Here is a 17306-nt window from a genome sequence, read left to right as displayed (position 1 = left end):
CTTAGGACGTTTCTCAAGAACACATCTAAGAAAAAACTTAGACATTGATGAATGAGGCCCAGTGTTAAGTATAGGGAGATGCAGTCCACATAGGTGATGACAACAGGACATAGGTATGTCATGCAGTGCACTCACTAAATTGCAGTGTGAAACTAAAACTAACTGGATCAAATATATGCAGAGTAACAAAAATATGAACCTTGGTTTGGACCTTGATCTGGACTTTCAGGTGTAAAAACACTCTAAGTGTAAATCAATGAAAACCAAACTACCAGGAGCAGTAGCAAAGTGGAAATCTATGGTTCGCATATCCACATATCCAGCGTATCAAGAATCCATATATATATATATATATATATATATATATATATATATATATATATATATAAGTCATCAGATTCATATTGATTGCGCATGTGACATCTGCATTCGGAGCTTGTTACTTCTCAGAATGACGACCGAGGTGTTGATGCTAATAAACCAGGAAAGCATAGGTTGAAAAATCTGAATAAATCAAAATGAGACAAAGTCTTTTTTTTGCCTTTACACTGTTGAGCTTAGTAATAGCAAACATACAAGCAGACTGCAGAGTAGTGGATACAAAAATATTTCGAATCATGTAGAAAAACTGTTGAAAAGATCAAACGCATTATCCAGGATGTAGACATGGATGTGTCAGACACTTCATAAAGAGAAGAACACACCAGTGTGACCCTGGAGGGTTTACTGAAACCTCCATAAAAAGCTTCTGGAGTCTTATAGACAGGTGAGAGGAAGATTAACCTGTGCCAGTGATGGGAAGAGGAACTGAAAGAGCTGCTCTTGTTTAAAAAATACCACCACATCTGTGGCCACATGGTGCTGTTCACATAAATGATTCTTAGTAGAACAGTCATCACTTCCAAAAGTGGCAGTCAGCATTGTAAACTTGATTTTTATGATCTGGACACTTGCCTATATAAGGGCTGTCAAACGATTTAAAAAATGATGATTAGTCACAGTATTTGTGTAGTTAAACAATCTAATTTGCCTTTTTTTCTCAAATTTTACCATAAAGGATACATTTCCATTTAAAAAGCAGTGCATTTTGTTCTAGCTCAGTGAGTGGACAGAACAAGCTTCATCAAATTATATTTATTAGCTTTAGTAGTTTCTAATTTTCATCACCAGTGTCTAGTGAGAGCAGCAGTGGCTGCATGTTTCAGTCTGTGATTTTAGCTCTGTTTCAAGCGGAATTGGATCTTTCTATCTTGTTACTGATATTGCTGGTATTGTCGGCATCAGTACTGTTTTGTTTACTTCAGTCTCTGTGTCCTTCAGAAACTTATTCACCATGGCAGTAACTGGAAATAACATTTCAAGAGAGCAATCAGTGCAACCTCCTGCCATATAGAAGCTGTATTTGAAGAGGTCTACACTTGTGGAGCAATGGCAACAGCGTGTGAGAAGCTATGCTGGAACTAAAACCATAGCAAATACTCTTGCATTTTTGAAAGACTATGTTGGATGAGTTTGATGTATGTAAACCATGTTGAAGCTTCAAAATATAATGCCTACTCTGCAGTAAGCTGCTAATCTACCTCACTTTGAATTCATTGTTTTTGTGATGTTATAAAAACCAAGGTGCCTTTTTGCATTGAAATTATAAGGAGTGTTTCATATATATGTATAAATCAGGCATAACATTATGACCACCTTCTTGTTTCTATGCTCATTGTCCATTTTATCAGCTCCACTTACTATATAGGTGCACTTTGTAGTTCTACAGTTACAGACTGTAGTCCATCTGTTTCTCTGCATACTTTGTTAGCCCACTTTCACCCTGTTCTTCAGTGGGTGAAGGGTGGTGGATCATTCTCAGCACTGCAGTAACACTGACGTGGTGGTGGAGTGTTAGTGTGTGTTGCGCTGATCTGAGTGGATCAGACACAGCAGTGCTGCTGGAGTTTTAAAACACGTCAGTGTCACTGCTGGACTGAGAATAGCCCACCAACAAAAATATCCAGCCAACAGCATCCTGTGGGCAGAGTCCTGTGACCACTGATGAAGGACTAGAGGATGACCAACACAAACTGTGCAGCATCAGATGAGCTGTTGTCTCTGACTTTACATCTACAAGGTGGACTGACAAGGTAGGAGTGGCTAATAGAGTGGACAGTGAGTGGACACAGTGGAAAAAAAACTCCAGCAGCACTACTGTGTCTGATCCACTCGTGCCAGCACAACACACACTAACACACCACCACCACGTCAGTGTTACTGCAGTGCTAAGAATGATCCACCACCCAAAAAGTACCTGCTCTGTGAGGGTCCATGTGGGGTCCTGACCACTGAAGAACAGGGTAAAAGGGGGCAAACAAAGTATGCAGAGAAACAGATGGACTACAGTCTGTAGACAGATAATCAATCTTAAAGGCAAAGCAACAAAAACAGTCTGTTCAGTTTTAAATGGACCTTGGAGGGACAAAATGAAAGAAAAAAGTAGACCTTTTGAAATTCTTTGTCCAACAATACACATCCGAAAATCATTTATTCAGAATGGTTTGTTCTTGCCCAAAGGCAATGAAAATAGTTTTGCTTTATCTTTAGTCAGTCTACGACCGAATAGAGGGTATTTGTGTAGAGGGGACTGTTGCATTTAAGTGGGCAGCAACCTTCCAAATGATGCTGACATTTGTAGTTTTTAGCAGACTGCAAGGCTCAGCATATAAAGCCTCATGAAGCTGCTTGAGAGAATACCATTTTTTTGAGATATTTAAAAAAATCTTTATTATCACTGCATAAATCCAAAAGTTTCATATTTGATGTATTTAGTTTTATTCTAAAATTAGAAAATAAATAAGTAAATTTGTGAGTATGTCTAAACATTTGACCAGTAGTGAATTCAGTCTTCATCTTAACTGTTCAGAACTAACCAACTTAACATCTTTTTTATCTGTCTAGACCTCACTATAAAGTCAGCAGCTGTACTTCCCTTGGTGTCTCTCCATCTTTATCGTTAGGCAGTGTCGTCATCTGTATGATTAGCGAAATGGTGAATTGAATGTGTAGCAACTTTTCTGTTCTTAGCGCACACAGCCAAAGGCGTTATACTGAAGCTCTTCACATTTTTACACCCCATTAATTTATTACTCACTCTCTTTCTCTAATATCCATTCCCCTCTCTCTCTTTTTCTCTCTCGCTCTTCTCTTTCTCCCTCCCTCTCACTCTGTCCCCTTCTCTCTCTTTCTTTCTCTCCCCCTCTCACTTTGTCTAATATGCCTTTCTCTCTCTCTCCCTGCCTCCCTCTCTTTCTCTCGATCTTTTTCCTCCCTCTTTCTCACTTTTTCTTGCTCTCTTTTTCTCTCTCACTTTCTCTTCCCCTGTTCTCTATTTTTCTCTCTCTTCCTGCCCATCTTTCTCCCTCTCTCACTCTCTCCTTCTCTCTCTCTCTGTCTCTCTCTCGCTGTCTCTCTCTCGCTCTCGCTCTCCTCTTCTCTTTCTCCCTCCCTCTCTCTCTGTCCCCTTATCTCTCTCTCTCCCCCCCTCACTTTGTCTAATATGCCTTCCTCTCTCTCCCTGCATCCCTCTGATATCTTTATCTCAATCTCCTTTACCTTTCTATCTCTCTCTTTCCTTTTCTCCTACTCCTTGCCTCTTTCTCTCTCCTCTCTCTACCCCCTCTTTTTCCTCCCTTTCTCACTTTTTCTTGCTCTCTTTTTCTCTCTCACTTTCTCTGTTTCCCCCGTTTTCTATTTTTGTCTCTCTCTTCCTGTCCGCGTCTTTCGCGCTCTCTCTCACGCTCTCGCTCTCTCTCTCTTTCTCTTTCTCTTTCTCTTTCTCTCTCTGTGTCTCTCTCTTTCTGTTTCTCTGTCTCTCTCTAAATCTCTAAATTTCTTTTGGAAAGAAGAAAGAGGTCAAGAACAGAAAGAGAGAGAGGGGGGAGAGAGAGGAAGAGTGAGGGAGAGAGAGAGGGTAAAGACAGGACCTCCTGCTGCCGCTGCGTTTTTGCTCTTGATGTTAATTTTCACAGCTCCATATGGTGCTGCAGACTCTTCACCTACAGGCATCACACACATGCACACACACACACACACACACACACACACACGCACAGACACACACACACACGCGCACACACACACACACACACACAGTACCTCAGGCTTGTCCTGTCATTTATAACATCCCTAGCATCTGTGCTCTCTCTCTCTCTCTCTCTCTCTCTCTCTCTCTCTCTCTCTCTCTCTCTCTCTCTCTCTCTGTCTCTCTCTCTCTCTCTCTCAAACACTGGTACTCCTCTCTGTTGTGAGGATACAAACTCTCACCCATGTAAAGCTCCTTTTCTTCCTGAGATGGTTGAAGGTCAGAGGGTTATGGTGGTACGCTCGGATCGGCCTGAACTGCCTCTGTTCGCTTGTGTGCGTTTGTGTTTGTTGTCGTACGTGTGTGTGTGCATGTTATCCTGTCTTGTCATTGATTATAAAAGACTCTTTAATTCTGTCTCACCCCATGTTGGGATTAATTTGCATTCTTTGTCAGGAGTTAATGGCGTCTCTCAATGGCTCGCTCGGAGAATCTTTGAAGACTGCAGACTCGCTGGCATGTGTATACAGCCGCCGGCGCTTCTTCCCCTGATTGATTTGTTGTTGCCTTTTGTGTTCTCCGGCTGTTTCTGTTTCGGATCATTTTTCCCTTCATATTCACCCAAACGTACTGTATAAAATTGCTTTTCCTAAAGCCTCGATTTTGAAGACGGAATCCATTTTAGTAGGAAACGTTTAACTGGTTTTGTTTAAATGATAAAAGCCTCTTTGGTTATTTGTTTCTTCTCATTTCTGGATAGGAAGCGTTTTTTACTTTATCAATTATTTAATTCTAAAAATAAAATGTTTTTTTTCTCTTTTTTTCTTTAAGAAAAAAAAAGAAGGCCTGCAGTATAGCGCAACCAAATGCAGCGATTGTTGCTTTTTGAAGCTTCATCAATGGCTTATTTGTCAATCTTCGCCAACATCTGCTTATGTCACGCTGTCACCAAGGCCTAACAGCCAATTGTGCTTTTGTGGACTTTCATTGCAGACTGTTGTAAATAAGACTGGCTAAAAAAAATGTTCTTCGATTAGATCCAGAATTGAATAGCATTCCATGCCAGAATGACTAAAGAAAGAAATAACTTTAATTGTACTTCAGACATCAGTGTCAACAGTTGATGGTGCACTGTACGTCTTTGGGTATTTAAAAAGATCAAAGCGGTGTGTAGTTCAGAGTGAATCCTCTGCACTGACTCCTCTTCAGAAGGACCCTACACCAAGAACTATTCTTTTCAGCATGACAAGCAGGCCTGATCGGATCAGGAGAGCAGCGGCCTCCTGCTAGGATGAAAAATGCTGTTTCAGCTCAACTGCTGAACATGTGAAAATGTTGCAGGAAGTTGGTGTTCAGTCACCCTAATCAGACAAAAGCCCAGCATCCCTCTATCTCATCATATGTAACCAGATTATCCTGTTGCAGAGAATGCTGAAAACATTCTACGATGTTGGTTACTATGTTATTTACTTAATTTTCATCTGTATGATTGTGTTTTATGATGGAGGCAGTAGGCCAATTGCAAAGGTCACAAGTTGATTATCATTAATGTTAGACATAAGATACAGTCATGCGCAAAAATTTGAACATCCCCCGTCAGATTGCCTGTTGTATTGATTTTCAATTGCTAATCATGTGCTGAGCAAATATAGGCTGATTCTGCTTGCATGTATAATCTTTAATTGTATGATTATACATGCAAATAATGGGACACATCCGAGGACTCCGCTGCTGTTTTGCCACCATCCCAACTTGTCTATCTGCTAACATGTGCACCATTTATGCCCAAGACGCCGCTCCTGTTTAAGATGCACATCGCGCATCCACTTTTCCGATCCAGCATCTCTGTTCAACCTGGAGGCAGCATCGGAGGAGAATCGGCTCGTGCTGCGTTGCTGGGCTCCGCTAAATGAGGATCAGGCTATTAGCGCTTGTGTATTTTCATTATGCAAATGCTGTTAACACGTCGTGCCCGCTCATGGCCACCGGGCTTTTCAGCGCTTTCCCCTCAGTGATCATAAACGTGTCCTAGTGCGACGCTTGTGATTATAACATGCTAATTACATATTGCCTTGCGTCTTTCTTGCTGTCTCTGTGTTTATTTTTAATCTTCTTTTTCTGTGTTTTTCTTCCTGCAGATTCAGAAAAACCAAGGTTCCTTAATGGTAAGTATTTGATAAGGTTTTTTTGTTCATTTCTTTTTCAGAGATGAAGGTGACCCCTCCTTTATTTCTTTGGATAGTCATCCTTCGCCCCGCTTGGCTGCTTGCCTCTAAAGTTAATACAATAATACAACAATACGCCGGCACTTAACTGCCCTGCATTCCGATGAGAGGCCATTAGAAATAATAGAGCGTTCCGGATCCAATGGCTTTTTCTGTGTCTGAGTGCATTTGATTAATCTGAATCGCTACCTGTTTTGCTGCATTACCGATTTCATTTCCTTTGCACTGTAAGGAGATTGAGCGCAGTCTAATCTTCTTGTCTCTCCTCCCCCTCTCCACAGCCTCTCCAGTTATTGCAGTGCATCGTTGATGAGGTGAGTCTGCGTCTGATGTGCTGGAGCTCCTAAAGCCGTGGCTAATGGGGCAGAAAGCTGCTGTTTTGTTTCCTAATGAAGCAAGGTGTTTTAGCAGATCAGCTCAGAGTTTTGAGCTTGTCATATGCCAGAGGAGCAAAAAGCCACCAGGCCTCACTAAAACCAGGGGCTGGAGTGGTTAAGTAGGCAGGACTTGGGTTACTTGATGGACTTAAACCTGCACTGGGTAAAGTAGGGGCTGGTTTTAATTTGTCATGGTCATGTTTTTGGTAGGGATGCACTGATTTCTGACCGTTTCTGGGCCTATAACAATAATCGAAAATTAGCACCTTGTCATGACTAATGCCAGTAACCGATAATTTTATGATCCAAGACAAACTTCAAATATTAATTCATTTTTATATAGCCATTATGTAGATAAATCTGACTTCACCATCACTGTAAACCTTTATGCATTAGCAGAAGAAATGGTAGGTGAAGTAAGAGTCTTGTCCAAGGACTCTTATTTGTATAGCAATCAGTTTCCAATAGGAGAATTTGGTGCTAGTGATTGTGTGTGGGAATGACTCAGGTTGCTTGACAAATGGGTAAATTTCCAGTCTCTTCTAGGTTTTTGATGTTAACATTTCATCCAACAGTTTGTGGTGGGTCAGTTTGTATGCTCCTTCAAAGCAGGTGGTTCCTGGTCACATTGAGCAACGAAACATTCTAATGTTACAATGAGCGACTAAACATTGTATGACATATTACATATTCTTACACAGCCTAATGAAAACACAGTATTGGATTGCTACATGGCTGCTAACATTCTATTGTTTTTGTGATCTTTGTGGCCACTGCTGACTTAAAGTCTGATATATAGAAAAAGTGTAATAGACTATTACTGCACACCACAAAGTGCACTTTTGTGTACTGTTCTAGAAACATTGGCCACCTAAAACTTCTTTTGAATACATTATTTCCTTCCACATATAGTCCTACATTCACTAAAGAACATGCATTTTCATGAAAATGTGTTTTATACTCTTGTTATTTGTACCTTGAGTGAACAGTTTTACCAGACATTGTGCCTGACAGGACTTTAATTTGGAGTCTTTTCTGGTCAAAACTACTGTTTGCCTGCTAACTGAAACTGATATCAGTGACATGTCTGCCTGAATGGGAAATTGAACCTCAGTATGTGTGTTGGTGGTATATCCACTATGCTATCCATTCAGTGAGTTTGAAAAGTACAGAAATGCCCACTGTCCAGATGGGTTATCTGTTGTAATTATCAGCAGTAATTGGACCTGCTAATAATGGTAATAATAATAGAATTTATTCATTTATTCACCAATAATGTATCAGCCACTGATATTGTGCGCTCCTCTTTTTTGGTGATGAGTGACATAAAATTCCTCACTGTTTCTTTGTCAGAGTCTCTTTTACTTCTACTCACTCACTCTTTCCTATGTCTCTGTCTTTCTTGCCCTCTTTATCAACAGCTGTGTCTGTATCTGTCTCACTCTTCTTCACTCTCTCTCTCTCTCTCTCGCTCTCTCTCTCTCTTTCACTCACTCACTCCACACAGTTTGCTGGGGTAATGTAGCATGACCAGGCTTCAGAGCACAGAGTCTGTGTGGTGTTGCATTAACCTTGACCTGCGCTAGGCACTAAAATACACCCACCTGAAACCTTGACACACTTCCTCACCCCCATCTCTCTCTGTGTTAGCCAGGGTGAGGGACAGTGAGTCCATATATTCCCCTACACTGGACAAGCTCACCGCTTTATATTCTGCTGCGCTTAGGCATGAGTGAGTTAAGACAGTCACTTGAATCTAAAACCAAAGCAACCTGAAGCTGGAACTGAGTGTAGTGGAATCTGACTGGCTAAGGCCTGTTTAGCCAGCAATTGCAGCATTGACCCAAGCAGAATGTATTGATGGGCATTTGGAGTGATTTTGTCGTGGGGTACTCTAACATAAAAAAAGCAAGTAATTAATTACTTGAAAATAAAAATCTGTCTGACACAGTCCATATTGAGCTGAACTTCCTTTCCTTTATTATATGTTAAATTAGGTAACATCTTAAAAAACAACAAAAAAAACTTTTATTTAATCATCCATATGCTAGCTAGTCACCAGTAGCAGGTAGTTGGCTGCTCTGCACACTGAATACCACTTTGTTTCATGGGTGTGTTTTTGTTATAGTACTGCAGAAAGTGTTTGGTTGTTTTGCATGTCTGTTAGGCAGCCCCTTCCTGTCAAAAAGGTTTTTGACTGTGTTGAGCAGTGAAACCTAAAAGAATCACTGGCATCAGCCAGAAATCTGACTTGTGAACCAACAGGAAAGATAGCCTAGTGACACTGCTGTGCCGTGGACTCAGTAGTAACTCAGACATTCACATGAGATATACATTGCGGTTTTTCAGACGTCTTATTCTGCGTCTGCCGTTGCAGAGACAGAAAGGATCCAGTGTTACATTTCCAGCGTGTTGTTCTCAGTTACCTACTGTCTGCTTTACTAATTGTTAATTGAGGTTTTGAGATTTAAAGGCAAGACAATAGAAAGTCATCCATCAGTAGGTACACAATGAACACTCATCAGGATTTCCTGCTTTAGCTGAAGGTGAATATTGTAAGTACATTAATACTGTAAGATTTAAATGTGCTTTCCTCATCTGTGTGAGTGATTAATAAGTAATTTTGTTAATTGCAAGTAAGTGCGTGTATGTGTGAGAGAGACCTCTCTCCTCTCCGCTCGAGCAGCTCGCTGACATGTGCTAATAGCAGAATGGCAGCAGGGAGGGGAGGGGAAAGCAGCATAAACACACATTAAACATACTGAACTTGTCCTTTTCTCTTATAGATTGAGCGTAATTAATAATTAAACGGCGACCGGTGTAATGGGTTGACCCAGCTGAACTGTTCATTACTCAAACGGCGGAGGCATCACTCAAACTATTTTCTGCCGTGCCCTTCCCTTCAGCACCCCGAGGCCAGGGAACACTGCCTTCGCTGCTGCTGCTGCCGCCACCTACTTTCAGCTGACCAAGACCTTATTACACACACACTCACAGAGCAGCCACTAAATTACAGCTTTGACCGAATATGAGTGAGTGAGTGAGTAAGTGAGTGAGCCACACTGTCTGGAGAGACTCTGTGGGACCCACTTTAAAAGAGTAATCCAGTACAGAAGGAGAGCGAGAGCAGGAGAGAGACTGGCTTAAAGAAAGAGAAGAAAAGTAGAGGGCAGAAGGAGAGAGAGTGAAAGGCAGTGAGATAGGAGAAACTTATCTGGGTGAGTGAGAGAGCTAAAAGGCACCTGAGTCTTCAGAGGAAGAGGAGAGGGGGGACTGTGAATTGGCAAAAGAAAAGCAGGGAGTGAAAAAAGGGAATCAATACAGTAAAGGGAAAATATTGTATGATTTAGTTTTGCAGTTTGCCTGAACCTTGTATTTGGAACATTTGCATGTACATCAGTCATCAATTTCCAGCAAAACAGACTTGGAGGAGTGTGTGTGTGTGTGTGTGTGCGCGTGCTGGTAGTGTACCCCAGGAATCTCAAACTCAAATTATCAGGGGCAACTAGCCAAGTAGGCCATCTGAAAACATCCAGGGGAAAAGTGTCCCATGATATTTTTTTCAAGTATGAATTTTATCTACATAACATACACTGACCAGCCATTTCATTAAGTACACATCTGCACTCTGTCCATTTTATCAGCTCCACTTATCATGTAGTTGCGCTTTGTAGTTCTGTAGTTACAGACTGTAGTCCATCCGTTTCTCTACATAATTTGTTAGCCCGCTTTTACCCCATTTTTCAATAAGCAGGACCACCACAGGACCACCATAAAAACGGCGTTGGTGGATCATTCTCAGCACTGACTTGTCTCAGATGTGGTGGTGACATGAAAACAGTCATTTGAGTGCATTTTTGACAGTGTTTATTAGCAATTGTTCCACAAGTCTACTACTACTGCTACTGTTACTAATATTAATAATAATGATAATTATTATTGTTAGTAATTTATTGTTCCTGCTAAAGACAAGTGAAGTTATTGCAAGTGAAGTGTTGGTAAAGCAGTTAAATCTGAGTTCTCAGTGGATTTGTTCGACAACTCTATTCATGTCTTAATGCTGACATGCTTTATCTACTGCTGGAAAGAATCCACAGTGCCAGATTAAACTATCTGTCTAAATTAGAGTTATATATTGTTATAGCTAAACAACAGTCATGTCCGCTCAGTGTGCAGCATTCATGCTGCATCAGGTTTTCGTCTGAGTGATTCCTCTTATGTGCTGCACTCTATTTTTGCCTTTTACATTTTAGACATCTGTCTTAGCTGATTTTGTGATTTTATACAGCTAATGTTAACCAGCCACCAGTGTTTGGTTGGTAAAGCAGACCTGTCAGATGTGAATTAAACCAAAGAAAAACTATATATATAGCGGGCTGGATGTAATGATAAATTGTAAATATCTGATGGGCCGTATGCTGCCTTGATATGGCCTGCAGGCCGGAAGTTCGAGACGTCTGGTCTACACTGTGTTTGTTTATGTATTCCAGAGGTCTTCAAATCTGGACCTTGAATCCAGCTTCTGGTCCCGGATCTTGTATTCACTGGTGATGACATATGAAACTAGGTGGCCAATCACTTACATCAACAGTTCAATTAAACAGGGGTCCAGGACATGCTGCACTGGATTGAACACAATTAGCAATGCCCTAAATGCACTTGCACAGACCCTATTATGCTCTTTTTATAGTTAAACATGCAATTGATCAGTATCCACAATTTGCTCAGGAAAGCATGATGTTCATCATGATAAATTTTATTACGATAATGATAAAATATCGTCATGTTCCAGTGCACCATGGACCTGTTGTGCATGTGTTTAGGACTGCAACTATCAAATAGTGTTATTCTATCATTTTTTCTTGAATGTTCAAATGTTCTCTGAGAAACATGAAAAGCTCAGGATTTTTTTTTTTTTTTACTGAATGGGACTTTTTATTCTTATTGTTAGTCTTCTTCTTTTTATTATTATTATTGTTATTATTATTATGCTTAACACTGCCCAATCTGGCAAACCTGAAGAAACCAGTAGTGCTGGTTGAATGTGTCTTTTGAGCCATCGTCCTTAAAAAAATAAACTAAAAAAAAAAAATTGGAAACAACTTCTTTGGTCAGCTCTTGTCGAGGAATAGTGACCGTGTTTCAGATTGTGTATGTTCTAGATTGTAACTTATTTGTGCATCGGGTGTTAAAACCAAAGCAGTGTGCTTGTTGACAGATTTTGTTGGTCTACTCTGTGAGTTTGTGTGTTGCATGTAGTCTGGATCTGGCCTGTGTGAAATGCCGTGTATGTGTGTTTGTGTGTGTGTGTGTGTGTGTGTGTGTGTGTGTGTGTGTGTGTACGTGTGTACGTGTATGCGGTTGCCATGGAGAGGCATAAATAATTGGTCGCAAGGTCTCATGGGGCTCAGGTGAGGGGTGAATAAACAGCTAAATGAGGTAATACATACAAGAGCTCTCTTTGTCCTTTCCCTCTCATTCTCTCTCTCTCTTTCTCTCTCTTTCTCTCTCTCTCTCTCTCTCTCTCTCTCTCTCTCTCTCTCTCTCTCTCTCTGCCACTCTCTTTCTCACTCTGCCTGTACTTTCATTTGTTCGTGTTATGCAGGCTGAGTTTGTGCTGGACTGAAGCGTTCAGGCTGCTTTTAGTGCCCAGCGGCTCGTTTGGACATCTGCAGGGCAGCTTGTCTTTTATTGTTCCGCTCTGGCCGTGTGTTGTGAAGGAGCTGATGTCTCTAATAAGACTCCTGCTTAAATTCACCGCTGTAATTACTGATCTAATTTTGCCTGATAATTGCTGCTGGGCAATTACATGTATATTTACCGCTGGTATTGTGGAGGGATTGAGGCTCCGGGTCTGTGGCTGTTTGTAGTGCCAGATAATGGCAGCTTGCTGCATAATACACCAGCACTTTCATCATCATCACCATCATCATCTTCATCTTACTACAGCCACATCAAAGCACCCTCACCAAGGTGTGCGGGCACGTGCATGTGTGTGTGCACATGTGTATTTTCTGTGTGCATCTGCGTGTGGTTGTTAGGGCTTTGTTAAAAATATCGACATACATGTTCAAATATATTGTAAATTAACTTTTGTAATGCCCAAATCAGTGCAGTTATGGATGTATCAATGATTATGATTTTACTTGTACACAAGCTGTATATGTACAACAAAAGCCTATTTTGTGTGTGATATTTACTATTGTGCAAACCTACACAAAAATAGCTAAAAATATAGTTAAGTAGCTGCCACAAGCTGACATTTGGTTTAGAGCTTGAAACATTTATTGGTGTGCGGGAGGTTGTTTCCCAAGTACGTGTCGGGCTCATGACGGGTTCAGATTTCACATTGGGTTCTAAGAGCCGCCTCTCGTTTTTCGAGGGGAATCTACAGATTTCTTAGAATTTCTGCATAACTTAGTTTTTAAGATGTGAACAAAGTTATTCCGAGTGTTTTCATATGAAATGCTTCATTGCAGAGACTCTGATTCCTTTACAGGGGTGGTGATAGGAACCAGGGGTCACAGTGTCTACAACAAAATATAGCCATTTTATTTACTATTCAAAGTGACAAGAGAACCTACAGGTGTCTTCTGCGTTCATGCATAATGGTGATAATGAATGTAGGTTATCTTTGGGTAGTATTTTGCCTTACAACGCCCTGCATCTCTCCACTATGAATGCATTTTATAATATATGTTTTGGGCCAAAAGCTTATCTAAAACCTATTGTTAAACAACATATCAGGCATCCCGCAATAGTTGTGAGATCTCAGAGGTATTAAACACTTCAGAGGTCTGGTTACTATCACTGCCACTGTGAGGAATTCTGACTCTCTGTAAGCTTCTTATAGAAATGCACCTTTCACATCAACCCATTCTGTAGGATTTGTAGGATTTTACCTTGCATTTTTCCTGCCTTCCCTCTGTACTTTATTCAACCTCCCTGCTTGTCGCGGAAATAAAACAGCAATTTGATTCAGGAGAATTCAGTTAAGTGCAGTCACTTGTTTATATTATTTGGAATTATTTTATTTATAGTTTGGCTAAAAACACTTTATACTGTTTTGTTTTATGCTCAATATGTAATATGTGCTCTGTAATTAAATAGTTTTAGGATTAAACAAGTGAAGGCTAACATATGATATAAGATTAGTGTGAGAACAGACAAAAAAGAATAAAAAAAGTTTATCCAAAAACCTTTGGGATGTTGTTCAAAAGCAGTACTTGATAAATAAATTTCAGAATCTAGATTTTAAATAGCTGTTTGCTTTATTATATCATAGTATTTTAATTTACAAGTATTTTGTTTTGTTCATCCATGATCTATTGACTGCTATTTGTTGTTATGTGGGAATTTAATCAAAACTATATTTTCTGGTTTTATTCTTTGGGTGGTGATGAGGTGGTTCAGATTTTGGGCATCATTTTATTGGGCTCTGGTTAGTTTCAGACCCAAAACCTGATGTGTGTCAGGTCAGATATTGGCAACATTTTGAACTGAGCATATATTTTAACAAGAAATTCAAGCAATCCATGCAGTCTGTGAGCTACTAAGTGGAAAGAGGCAATGGCAAAAAATCATGATACTTGAAGGCATTTCTATGATACAATATACATCATGATATTCACTGTATTATAATACAATTTGCAGGGCCAGTTGGGGTTTAATAAACTGCTAACATTGTCGCTATTCTGTATTTGATGCTTAAAATATGTGGTGACCTAATTTATCACAATGATATCACATCATATTGCCCACCTCTAATCTAATGTTGTATGTTTGTGGTGGTGTTCTGTCGTATTGCTGTGTTGTATGAATACCCTTTCAGATGTATGTATATGAGTGCGTGTGTGTGTCTGTCTGTGTATATGTGTGTTTGTGCGTGTTTGTTTAGGCCTCCAGGCTGTGTAATGATGTATGGCTGCTCCGCTAGGCTGCAGCTCACTCGAGCACTGGCACATCGCAGCCTCTTATTATTGCTTTGTTAATTTAAATAGGTGCATGCATCATATTCCTCCAGCCCACCCAGAGCACAGGGCAGAGAGAGGAAAGCAGCCCAAAGGGCTTTTTAATAGCCAATGAGATCAAACCACTTTTCTGTGATTTGACTAGATGCATTATGTTGTATGCGTGAGTGTTATGGTCTGTAATGAGATTGCTGCTACAGAGCAGTTAGCGTTTAATTTCACAGCTAATACTGACTATTAATTCTCTCTACTCTCTTTTTTTCTTTTTGAACAACCTCTTTCTCTCCTCAAATCGCCATCCTACCCCAACCCCCACAATCACTAGTCCTCTGTAGGTGCAGTTGTGTATTCTGAAATATTTTAGATTGTGCCTTTGATTACTGATGGTTTTCTTCTTCATTTCATGGCCTTTTCTTTATCTAGTCTCTTCTATAAAGACTGTTGCTGTTTGACACAGAAGTCTAAAATTTTACTCATTGTCAAGGTTTTTCTCTATTACTTGGTTGTTAATTGTCTATACGGTTTACGTCCAGTTAAAGCCAGATTCCCATGAAAACTTTTATATTTTATGTTGTGTTTTATTGTCATAATTTTACAATTATGTCCCTGTGGTTCAGATGAATCTCAGTTTCTGCTGAGGCACACAGATGGTAGGGCCAGAATTTGGCACAAACAGTTTGAATCCAAACCTGCCTTGTGTCAACAAGCCAGGCTGGTAGAGGTGGTGTAATGGTGTGGGAAAAGTTTTCATGGCATATTTGTGGCCCGTTAATAGCAATCAGTCATCACTTGAATGCCACAACCTATTTGAGTGTTGTTGCTGACCATGTGCATCCCGTAATGGCTGCAATTTACCCATCTTCTGAGGGCTACTTCCAGCAAGATAATGCACCATGTCACAAAGCAGAAGTCATATCAAACTGGTTTCACATGACAATGAGTTCAGTATTTCTCAATGGTATCCACCTTCATCAGATCTGAATCTAATAGAACACCTTTGGGATGTGTTAGAATAGGAGATTCATATGAAATTACACCTGAAAAATTGTCAGGAATTGCATAATGCAGTTAATTGTCCATCTTATCAGCTCCACTCATACATAGGTGCACTTTGTAGTTCTACAGTTCTTACAGACTGTAGTTCATCTGTTTCTCTACATAGTTTGTTAACCCATTTTACTCTTGTCTTATTTTCTATGATCAGGGCACCGACAGGACCACCACAGAGCAGGCATTATTTAGGCAGTGGCTCATTCACAGCACTGCAGTGACACTGAGGTGGTGGTAGTGTATTGGTGTGTTGTGCTGGCACGAGTGGAACAGTCACAGTAGTGCTGCTGGAGTTTATAAACACTGTGTCTGCTCTGTTAGACACGCCTACCTTGTTGATCCCCCTTGTAGATGTAAAGTCAGAGACTGTAGCTCATCTGATGCTGCACAGTTTGTGTTGGTCATCCTCTAGTCCTTCATCAGTGGTCACAGGACACTGCCCACAGGACACTGTTGGCTGAATATTTTTGGTTGGTGGACTATTTTCAGTCCAGCAGTAACACTGAGGTGTTTAAAAACTCCAGCAGCACTGCTCAGTCTGATCTGCTATTTGTCCACTTTAGGCTTGTAGTAGTTGCAAACAATGAACAAAGACAGTTAAATTGTTAATTATTTATATATGACAGTCATTGACTAAAATTTAATGACTGTAAAAGCACTAACGAGGACACCTGTAGCTTAATGACTTGCTTATGCCATATAATATTCCATTGGTTTAAAGGTAAAAGGTCTAAAACATTACATATAAATATAATTTTTAGATGGTTTATCGAACTGTTCATAATTAAAGTAGTCCTCATTAGTCCTCAGTCAGTTTTCTTTCCCAAAACAGCGATTATCAACTTAGTGTAATTATCAGCTTACTTGCCAACAATCACAGACATCTAATTATATCATCCTATCACCCAGGCCTAATACAATATGATATGACACAGAACGGCATGCTAGACATACCAAATATAATGTTAAATTTTTTGCTGACTTACTAGCTTGCAGAATGAAAAAAAAAACCTAATGTAAACTTGGGACATGTTAAGACATTCTTTTTAGCTATTTTAGTGTAGATTTGCAATATCTGTAAACTCATGAATTAATCAATTTGCGTATCAAGATCAAGAATCTATATAAAATATATTGGCACTGATATTTTAAACACAGGCCTAATCTTCTTTAAACTGTACATTTCTTGATTTTTTTCGTTTGTTTAAAACGGTCATCAGATACAAGTGATCAATTTTTCAGGAAATGAGATATAAGAGATTAGATATAAGATAATCCATGTGCATAAGAGGGGGAATGTGAAAGGAAAAAAGTGACAAAAAGAGTTTCCAAAACTAGGAAATAAAACAACAGTGTAGACAAAATGGGACCCTTAACAACTGTACAAGAATTGATAGACCACCAAAACTGTCCCCATCAGATAAAGAGTATTTAAATCTTTCATCTTTGAGAGAGAAAGAGAAGAAAATAAAGCTCTAATCTTGCTTCAGACCTAAAAAATGTATGAGTTTCTGTCCATCCTTCCACTGTGAGAAGACAACTCAGCACTATGGATCTGAAATGGTTGTTTTAATGTCAAGAAGCCTTCACTGAGAGAAGGAAATAGCCAAAATGAAGA

The 17306-nt window shown here is 39.9% G+C and overlaps 1 protein-coding gene across 1 annotated transcript in view; it reads left to right on the top strand.

Annotated features, from left to right (window-relative positions):
* map2k5 (mitogen-activated protein kinase kinase 5) overlaps window positions 1-17306 on the top strand; it is an 81959-nt gene that overhangs the window by 44934 nt on the left and 19719 nt on the right. Inside the window, exons 18-19 of the mRNA XM_036584245.1 lie at window positions 6205-6231; window positions 6573-6605. Coding sequence (XP_036440138.1) covers window positions 6205-6231; window positions 6573-6605 — 60 coding nt within the window. The remainder of the gene's footprint in view (window positions 1-6204; window positions 6232-6572; window positions 6606-17306) is intronic.

The sequence above is a fragment of the Colossoma macropomum genome, unplaced genomic scaffold (assembly GCF_904425465.1).
Source record: "Colossoma macropomum unplaced genomic scaffold, Colossoma_macropomum, whole genome shotgun sequence".
NCBI lineage: Eukaryota > Metazoa > Chordata > Actinopteri > Characiformes > Serrasalmidae > Colossoma > Colossoma macropomum.
This window is presented reverse-complemented; position numbering and strand designations above follow the sequence as displayed.